Source organism: Nestor notabilis, unplaced genomic scaffold, assembly GCF_000696875.1.
Source record: "Nestor notabilis isolate BGI_N333 unplaced genomic scaffold, ASM69687v1 scaffold5437, whole genome shotgun sequence".
NCBI lineage: Eukaryota > Metazoa > Chordata > Aves > Psittaciformes > Psittacidae > Nestor > Nestor notabilis.
Window position 1 is genome coordinate 1 of NW_009935013.1, and position 10,327 is coordinate 10,327.

The 10,327-nt window shown below is 53.6% G+C and overlaps 1 protein-coding gene across 1 annotated transcript; it reads left to right on the forward strand.

Moving 5' to 3' along the window:
- Positions 1-4,739: 4,739 nt before the first annotated feature.
- On the forward strand, positions 4,740-8,711 carry CCDC42 (coiled-coil domain containing 42; the record flags this gene model as incomplete). Its single annotated transcript, XM_010017609.1, has 7 exons — positions 4,740-4,816; positions 5,148-5,253; positions 5,369-5,473; positions 5,899-6,096; positions 6,846-7,067; positions 8,081-8,239; positions 8,619-8,711. Coding segments are annotated over exons 1-7 (960 nt in total), but the record flags the coding sequence as incomplete, so codon positions are not given.
- Positions 8,712-10,327: the final 1,616 nt, after the last annotated feature.

The following is a 10,327-nucleotide window of genomic DNA, read 5'->3' on the forward strand; positions in this document are numbered from 1 at the left end:
CTGCAGCTGTGCCTGGGGTTGCCCTGACCCAACTGCACTGGCGGATTGCACTTGGTTAAACTTCATAAGGTCGGCATTGGCCACCTCACAAGCGTGTCCAGGTCCCTCTGGATCCCATCCCTTCCCTCCAGCGTATCAACCGAGCCACACAGCTTGGTGTCATTGGCAAACTTGCTGAGGGTGCATCAAACCCACTGTCCATGTCACCAACAAAGATATTGAACAAGACAGGTCCCAACACCGATCCTGAGGGACTAGCCCAGCACTGAGTGCTTGGAAAAGGGCTTTGAGCTCCTCTTGGTTACCGGAGAGCTGAATCCAGCCCAAGAAATCTGAAGACCTCCAGCTTTGCAATTATCCTGCTGTGCGTTTGGGCTCCTGTGGAGCTGGAATCAGACCTTTGACAGGGAAGAAAAGGAGGGCAAGACCTTGCCAGCAGCCTTTGGCAGATGAAGCAGCTTCAACTGGTGTGAGTGCAGAAAGCTCATTGTCTCCAAAGAGCTCTGGTGTGCTGCAGAGCAGCTGAGTGCTGGAGGGGGGTCTCTGGTCTGCGACACTGCCCAGACACACCTTGGGGATCAGGTCACCACCTCTGTCCAAAGGCTGGACAGTGTGAGAGCAGCTTCCGACCACATCCCAGCATGTGCCTCACCCCAGCACGTGCCTCACCCAGCAAAAAAACAGTTAAATCTGAGATGTAAAAGGAGGCACTTGTTCACCTTGATGCCTCCTGTGCCCTCCTGGTGCTGCCACGGGCAGGCTGTGCCTGGCAGAGCTTCCCTGGGAAACAACTCTTCATTTGATGCTTCTGGATTTGAGATCATTTGCACCACAAAAAATGAATTCAGATGGTTTTGGGTTTATACCACCTCTGGGTGTCCCTGTCAGATCAAAGTCCAGAGCCATGCCAGAGCTATTCCTAAAACCCCACCAGGACGGAGTCCACTCTAGGGCGGTGTGTACAGCAAATGCCTTGCTGTGATTGATGCACAAACTGACCGCCTGGGCTTTTGCCATGTCCTCAGCCCCACAGTCGGATTGCCATGGGAGGGGGTGCAGGTCCTGGCAAGGATGCTCGAGGTGGCCAAATTAGATGTGTCTATGTGAGCTGGTCATGGCAGGTGCCCTGGATAGTCCATGGAGAGAAGCAGGAGCTTTCAGAAGTTATGTCATGCCCTGGGAGTGCTTATCCCTCTCAACAGCTCCAATGGGAGTTTGGGATGGCCTGACCCATGGAGCTGTCTCCATGCAAGACATCTGCCATGAAGCTGGATGATGATCCTTAAATATGCTGTTAGGAGACAAAATCCAGATCCCAACTTCAACTGAAGAAGGTAAGGGCAGTTTGCTGCCCTGAAGCCCTTGGGAAGGGGTAGTTCAGCTGCCTTGGGGCAGAGCTGTGAGCCTTCACTGCTGTCTGCTGGAAATGCATGTTTTGACCAGTTTAGACTGTCAAAAAGATCAGAAAACTGTTCCTGAGAAAAAGAATTATCTGCTGCTGCTTTGCTTCTGTGTGCAGATGTGTGGGCCTGGGGAGCAGCTCTCAGAGCTGGGGAACAGGCAACATTTGAAGGCTGGAAGCAGACCCACACCTCGTCCTCCTGCTGTTGCATCCTCCTCATCGCACAGCAAATGAATGAGCCCATTTTAACACGGCCCAGTGATTGCTGCTGCCACTGGGATATCTGGACACTGAGTCACAGTTTGCTCTGTGTGCAGATGTGTGGGCCTGGGGAGCAGCTCTCAGAGCTGGGGAACAGGCAACATTTGAAGGCTGGAAGCAGACCCACACCTCGTCCTCCTGCTGTTGCATCCTCCTCATCGCACAGCAAATGAATGAGCCCATTTTAACACGGCCCAGTGATTGCTGCTGCCACTGGGATATCTGGACACTGAGTCACAGTTTGCTTCTATGTGCATGAAAGTGTAATCTGTCCTTTTTGATTTCTTACACTTGCTATAAAGGTTTGCTCAACAAATGAGGTCTTAAAATGGAAACCTCTCTGGGTACCTGTGTTGAATTGACCTTCTCTGATCAGAAAGAGCATTCCCTTTTTCTCTCATTCACCCAAATATCCAGGCTGCTGTTCTCCCTGCAAAGCTTCTGCCCTGATAGTGGAGCCTGATGTACGCAGGGGAAGGCCAGACCCTGGCCCAGTACCAAAAGGGTTTCCTTGAGTCACGGCGGGGCAGGGAAGCTGGGCAGCGCTGAGGCGCAGCCGGGACCGCACACTTGTACACTAAGTGCTCCCTCTCCTGGGCTGTGGCCGCACTGTCCCAGAGAGAACTCGGGCAAAGCGGGAGGTGTTTCAGGTCAGACAGACTCCTGAAGCAGGGCAGCGGCTTTCCCTCGGCTCCAGACTGCCCCGGTTCCACATGAGAACTGCTTCCCAACTCCAAAAAGCCCTGGACACCCAATGAAGACACGGTGTTTGAACATTCCCATGCTCCCCGTGCCCACCAAGATACAGCATCATGTTCTCCCAGAGTAGAACTCATCTTCTCCATTAAGCTTGTCCCTTGGGGACCTAAGAACTGGGGAAAATGCTAGGAAGAGATTCGGCCATTCAGAATCACGTCCCTACAGAGCCCAGTGTGATTTGACATTAAGACAGAAACTTCCTTGTGAGGGTGCTGAGGCGCTGGCACAGGGGACCCAGAGAAGCTGTGGCTGCCCCATCCCTGGCAGTGTTCAAGGCCAGGTTGGACACAGGGGCTTGGAGCAACCTGCTCTAGTGGAAGGTGTCCCTGCCCGTGGTAGGGGTTGGAGCTGGAGGAGCTTTAAGTTCTCCTTCTACACAAACCAGTCTGGGATTCTGTGATTTAGAGGGATCAGCTATCACCAAGGAGGTGTTATGTACTGTGCTGGGAGCTTCTGAAGGGCAGGAGGGTAAGTGAGTGTCAGCTTCCCATCAGCCTTCAACTGCAGGAGCTTCAAGAGCAGAGGATATTTGAAAGGAAAACATAAATAAAGCAGTTTCCTTCAAAGAGTAGAAAGGTGGGGGATGTACCAAGGAGTGAACAGAAAAGGGTTATTCTGGGGAGCTGTGACTCAGAAATGGCATTTTCTAAATTCTACTAAGAGATGTCAAGTCAGAGGTAATTTATCCATGGCAAGATGATGCAGTTGCTATGGAAAGAGTAGTAAGAAGAAAATCTTTTTAAATGCATAGTGTATAAGGGAGGGAAGAATTTGTCAGAGATAAAACCTGGGTGTGAGGATGAGATGGTGGTGAGGAACATTAATGCAAGCTATCTGCAAGCACTTCCACCCAGCTGTGAATGCAGGGGCTGATCCCACCCTGCTCAGCTTCCCTCCAGCCGGGCAGAGGACTGATCCCAGCTCTGCTTGTGCAGAAGCGCAGGGGACAGTTGCTCCCCAGACAGGCTCTGCCCCTGCTCCCAGCTCTGCAGCAAGAACTGGACATTGAGACACACTGAGACCTTCCTGGGTGCTCATCCAGTGGGTTCCCACGGGGCACCAGCAGCTCCAGGGGTGCAGGGCTGGGCAGGACTTTGCCTCTCTGGAGAGGACCTGAGCTCCCTCACTCATGGGCAGGCACAAGATCCACTCCCAGGCAAGGCTTGTCCCTGCCAAAGTCCAGAATCTGCTCCAGAAGGCCAAGTTTAATCCACCGGACCTGTTGGGATGGGAACAATCCCATGATGACCTCGGGATGGACACAGGGGAAGTCCCTTCTCACGGATCTGAACCTCAGCAATGAAAGCCAGGTGTGGTCACTGCTTTGCCTTGGGTCATTTGTCTCAAATGAAGCTCCTTTCATACAACAAATGGTCCCCTCCTGGATCATACCTCTTCATGCTGTTTGGGGTGTCAGATGGATTGGGCAGACTTGCCCCAGCTCCTACTGGTTTATAATGAGCAAGGGGTGATATTTGCCTAAAACCGATTCCCCTGATGTGTGCCAGTGCTGTGATAGGTGGGAAGAATTCTCCCTGCCAGAGAGCCACAACCTTTACTGCAAAGTGTTTCAGGTTCAGTAACTCGTGGAAATGCCAGTGAGGGATCAGAGATTGACAGAAGCAAAACATCAGAGGGTGGAATCTCCTGTGTAAGGAGTAGACCCAAAGGTCATCATCATCCGTAGGTTTTCCTCCACTTGGCCCATCAATATCACCTCTTTATACTGGGCAATGGACCATGTTCACATACCTTGTTCTGGGGAAAAAACCAACCAACCAACCGCACAGTTAATTTTTAGCTCATGGTAGAGCTCAGTCCCACACAGAGAGGGAGCAATGGGCAGTGATCAACATCCCTGGGGGTGCGCCTCAGTTTAACTGTCTTTCCATCTGGTGCTTTGGGAGAGAGGGAGCACGCTCCTGCCCTGGGTGTGGATGTCGGGAGCACTGCAACGCCTGTGCAAGAGAGCAGAGGCCACAGGACACAGAGGGTGAATTGTAGCAGGGGAAAAGCAGAGAAAATGAGAGGAAAGGACTTTACCTTGGTTCAGCTTCCCAGAGCCCAGGCCCTGGACACAGTGGTCAGTCCCCGCTGCCGTGTCCAGGCAACCAGCCCCCCCCCCGCAGCCACTCCATGCAACTGCCACCAGCAGCTGGTGGCCTCGGTACAACAGGGGCAAGGCAGAGGCCAGAGGCACGCAGGGGCTCACCCACTACCCAGCTGCCTCCACACGCGCTGCCAGGGCTTGCAGGGCAGCTCTGACCTGGGAGAGGAGCGGTGCTGGGGAGACCTGGCCCTGCCCGTGGCTGGAGCAATGGCCACCATGGAGGACGAGGACCTGCTGGACTATTTCCACATCGAATATGGGCAGAACATCCTGCACTTGCAGAGGTGAAGGGGCTCCTCCACCCTCTCCCATCCCTCCTCCTGTCCCCACCAACCCTCCTTCCCCTGCCATGGCAAACTCACATCCCTTGTCTTCACTACTCCAGTCTCCTCTTGGAGCTCCCTTCCCCAGCCCTGTTCCTCCCTGTAACAACCCCTTGCTCAGTCAGCAGGATCCCTGCTGGGGAGGGTGGGGGTGCCATGCTGCCAGATAGGATCTAAACGAGGGCTGGGATGCTGTGCCCCATCATCCCACTCAGGACTGTGAGGGCAGAACAACCCCCACCCTGCCGAGGCACTGGAGCAGCACGTAACCTCGAGGAAACCGTCTGTGCAGGAAACCGCGACAGGCAGAGGAGGACTCCCTGTCCCTATTGACCCACCTCCAAGAGAAGAAGAAAGAATCCAAACTGATGCAAAAGGCTCTGGAGGCGAAGAAAGAGGTGAAAAGCTGGGAGGGTGATGGGGCATGGTTGGGAGGGTTTGTTGGAGGGCAGCAGGGGGCAGGGTCTGACTGCGGGTGCCAGCAGCCGAGTCACACTCGCCCTGTGCTGCCAGGAGTTCAAGGAGAGGATGAAAGCCCTGGTCTGTGGGTGGCGGGACCTGCACGCCCAGGAGGCTGAGGTGAAAACCCACATGGAGAAATCCCTGAGGATCGTAAAGGTCAGCACCGCACACCGCCTCCTGCCCTGGGAGACAGCCTGGGGCCACCCGAGCCCCCCTGGAGCCTGGAGCTGTGAGGAACAGCACTAGCAGGGCACGGGATTTTGTACCACGCATGCAGGAAGCACTCCTAGGGCTGGGGCAGGAGGGACCTTGCCCTGTACCAGTGTGATCTCCCCCCAAGAAGGGGCTCAGCCTGTCCCCACTGTCGACACTCAGGTGTCCTGCAGGGACAGACACCAGCAGGTCTGAAAATGAGAGATCTGTCCCACATTGGGGGATCGATGCAAGAGGGGTGGCTGCTCCAGGACTAACCTCTCCTCTGGGAAGGTACATCCTCCCCGTGCTATTGAGTGACCGAGCTCCATCTTCCCATGCCTTCCTTCCCCTCTCTGGGTGTGTGCTGCTGGGGGAAACATCACCAGGAAGATGATAAGATGCGAGACCAAACTCTGAAGAAAGCAACCAAAGAGAGAGAGAAGAAGATACAAAAGGAGTTTGAGCTTTTGAGAGCTAAAAGGGAACTGGAAGTCTGGAGAAATAAGCATGAGAAACTCTACAGCAAAGTGCAGAAGTACTCCATCTTCAAAAAATACCTGGAGGATGTGGTGAAGATCTCACAGGTGAGTTTGGACATGAGAGAGACACATCATGGCCTCGGGGAGGGCCTTATGTGGGTGTTGAACCTAGAGGAGATAAAGCAAGTCCAGGGAAATCATAACACTTGTTCAAACCCAGAGGCCCCAGATGGCATGTGATGTAGGTCCTTGCAACCAAGGGGAGCCAAGGTGAGCAGAGTTAGGTGAGGAGAACCAGAAGAGAGGTGAAAGCTTAAGAAAACTAAAGAAAAACTGTTAGAAAGGAGACAAGCAAAGGGCTGAGGGGAATGGGGACCCCTTGGTGTCTCTTTCATGTCACATTGATGGTTTGGGAGAATTGAAAAGCTGCCTGGGTATGGGAGCCTAGGCAGTCATCACAAAAGCTGTGCCCCCTCTCAGGATGCCTGAACATCACTCCATGCATTGCTCATACGCCTGCAGTCCCAGCTGCCCCCTCCAGTGTCCAGCTGGCTCAGCAGTTGCAGCTGTGCTTTGTGTTCTGTCATTGCACTGCTCCTTGGGGAAGAGGTGCAAGATCTCCCCTTGCTTCCAGCAGTGACAGCTCTGGGACCGGCACAGTGGGATGTCATCATCCAGGGACCAGGACCAAGTCCACAAACCAGCTGGGACAATAGTCTTGCCAAGAAGAGAAGATCTTTCAGCAGGGGGAAATGTTGTCCCTGGTCAGGGCAGGGTGCTGAGCAGCAAGAGACATGCAATCATGATGAGGGGATGGCAGGGGCATCACTAACACCAGGAGCCCTGTGCTGCAGTTTGAGGACATCCAAGAAGTCGTTTCACGCTACAAGACGCTGCTGAGTGTGTACAAGGACCTGGAGCAGTTGCAACAGAGACACAAGGAAATGTCCGAGCAAGCCAGGGTGTTCCTGGACCAGTACACAGAGGAGAAAGAAGCCGAGATCCTGCACTACATAAACGAGCTGGTGGAGCTCCAGCAATGTTTTGACCAGGCTAAAGAAGACGTCCAGTTCTGGGTGAGGAAATGTGGGGTGGGCAGGGGAGGATCTCCAGGGCATGGCTGTGTTAAGACCAGCTGATGGCTCACCTCTAAGCCATGGGGTCACAGCAAGGCCCAGTAGCAGCCTTTGTGATTGGAGGAGATGTGTAATTTCGTCCTTCCAAGGGGTTGTAGGATAAAGAATGACAGAGCAGGTCTGGAGCATGTTACAGCACATGTTAAAACAAGGCTCTCCTCACAAAGCCATCAAGATCTTTCACTCCTTGTTTGAACTCACGGTCAAAAGAGATCAGCAAACCAGGCTTTGTGGAGGTCTTTGCACAAAACCCCAGCCTCCTCTACCACATGCCCGTTGGATTTGTCCAGCCTGCTCATACTTGTTTCCATTCACTATTCCATGCAGCTTCATCCCTGTCACTGGGCTTCAGTGTGTCATATCTCGTGGTCTTCATGGGTCATGACTCATGTTGTTAATTTTTATCATCTGCCCACCAGGGCTTATCCCTTCTCCTCCCTCCTCACCGGTCCAGAAGTGACCAGGCTGGTGCTAAACTGGGCTGTAATGAGGCACATCAGTGTGTGGCCAATGCTTAGTGCACAGAAATGCTCCAGCTCTGCTGACCTCTGTTCCCTTTGCACTGCCCTGAGGGGGCCCAGCCAAACTCACTATTGGAGGCTCCAGGCTCCAGGAGCTGGGTCCCATCAGGCAAAGCTGGAAAGCACCCGGTCTGGGAGGCCAGCAGAGGGATGTGCTGCTCCCAGGGTACCAGCCAGCCCTGCTGGGCAGCAAGGACCTGACCTGACAGTGAGGACTGCAGGAGCTGGCACAGACATGGGGAGGGTTCTGCGTGGTTCCTGGGTCTGCTTCCACCACACCAAGCTGAACCACCGCAGCCCTGGGCAAGGACAGGTTCTTCCTAGCAAAACAGATGAGTGCTGAAGTTAGGGTCTCCAAGCCAGGGTCTCCAGTGCTGAAGCAGCATCTTTGCTGGGGCATGTCCCCATGTTGCATGTCTCCTCCCATCTCAGGAGACTTGCTGGGCTGGCATCCAGAAAACAAGTACCAAGAAGACCCTGGAGCTGGGGATCATCAGGATGGCCACCCTCAACCTCTTCCAGTGTGCCAAAAAGCAGATGAAAGCTAAACAGAACGTGCCGGTGAATGACAGCCTTGGACAACTGAACATGGTAGAGCCAAGCCAGACCCCTTCTCCCTGCCCAGAAAGAGGAGCAGGAATAACTCAGCTGCCCAAAGGGAGGGGATGGAAATCGATGTGCCCAGCAGACACCTTCCTTTTCCCTCCTGGGCACAGGGAATGGGCAGGGGACATCAGGCAAACCTGTATCATCCAAAGACGTGTCTATGGGGGCAGGAGGAGGAGCAGCCAGGCAGGCTGGGGCAGGAGGTGCAGATCAACCCGTGGCCACAGTGTGGTTTTACTCGCCCTTGCCCTGAAATTGGGCTCACCCACAAAAGTCCATTCTGGTGGTGCAGGGCCAACGAACTCCCCCCTGCCTCCTGTTCCATCACTGCTCTGAGCTCTGACATCTATCTTTCCCACCCCAGATTCAGCAGGTTATCCTTGCAGACATCTCCATGGAGGGGAAAGAGGACATGCAGGACCATCAGCGAGCAGCTGTACCTACAGGACATGCCAATGTGAGGGGCTCAGTGAGGGTGGGAAGAGGAGGACACAGGGCCCCAGAGAGATTGTAGACTCCACTGTAGCTTCCACCAGTGAAGTTTCATCCCTTCTGGCTCTTGTGCCCTGTACAGTTGCTGGTATCTATTATACTATTAAAAATAACCAAATACCTGAAGGTGTCTCTTAACTTCCTGGGAGGACTGGAAACATCAGAGGAACTCCATCCCACACCTTCATCCCAGATGGCTTTGGGGTGCCTCCTCTGGCAGATGGGGTTCACGCAAAGCATGCGAAATAGTGAGAGCAGGCTGGGACAGGAATATAGTCTCAAATAGGGATTAGTGCTCACATTTGGACGTCCCGCTCAGGTCTGAGATAGCTGTGAGGGAAGACACAGTGGGGTGGGGGGACTGTTCTTCGGGAGAGCTACAGCCAGCACATCCTTGGATGTGGATTTCTCTGCACATCCACATGCTACATAATAGAACTGAGCTTCCCCCTCAGTGAGGAGTGAATACAGGTGAAGGATGAACCAGACAAAACTATTGCACCGAGCATTTATCTCTTCATGGGGAGGGCTGACAGGATGAACACAGAACAAGTTCAGGCCAGGCTTACAGTCTTTTGAGAAGGACCTTTCAATGGATCAAGCACCCAATGACATAAGCTTATGGATACTGAGGTGAGACCATTGATCAGATGCTCTGCTCCCTTCCCTCCAGGAGTGACTCCTGCCCTGAGGCAGAGCATTCAGCTACTGCATCCTCTAGGACTGTCTGAGTCCTGCTGGTGTGTGTAGAACGACTGGGGGTTGGTCAGGCACCTCACCTCTTCCTTGAAGCCCGAGGAAGGCACAGATTAACCCCCTCCCTTCACCCAGACCTCTGCTTTCATGAGCGACAAGGGGAACGGATGCCCCCCAGAGCTCGTGCTGGCTGCATGTTTGGAACACAGAGGAAGGATGAGTTCAGGGTGGGAACACTCCCTGCAGAGTGTGAACAGAGGATACTCCTTCTGTGTCTTTGCTGTTGCTGTCCCTGCAAGCTTGAATTCATGGGGATAAACTCAGTTAGAACACAGTACCTTAGGTCAGGTGTCAGCAAGGACTCACCCAGGAAATCCAATTCCCCTCCAGCCTCTGAGCTCAGACCCATGTTGGGCCATTGAAGCTTAGCGAGTTCCTGTCCATCAGCAGAAAATGACACTGGCAGTGTCCTCGGTGTGATACCAGTGAGAAGAAAACACAACAGTGAAAGTGCCCATTGCAGAGAAAAGGGCAGTAACTGCTTCCCAGCTGCTGTATGTGGAAGAAGAGCTCATTTCTTTCCGAAACCTTCACATGCAAATGCAGTGTGGGCCACGACATGTCCTGTGTAGTTCTGAATAGATCCCCAGAGCACCGGGAGGGGAGTGGGGTTTCGGCTGGCAAGGAAAAGTAAAAGCTGCTGCAGCCACCATGTGCCTACACTTCAATGATTATCTTCTGTTCATCCTATAAAGCAGGAATAATTGTTAGTGAGGGGCAGGAGTGGGATGTTCCTCCAGGGAAGGGGCTACGGTGACAGCAAACAGGCAGGAGGATGCCCTCACTGACAGGACGCAGCCCAGTGGTGTATGAGCAAGAGCAGAA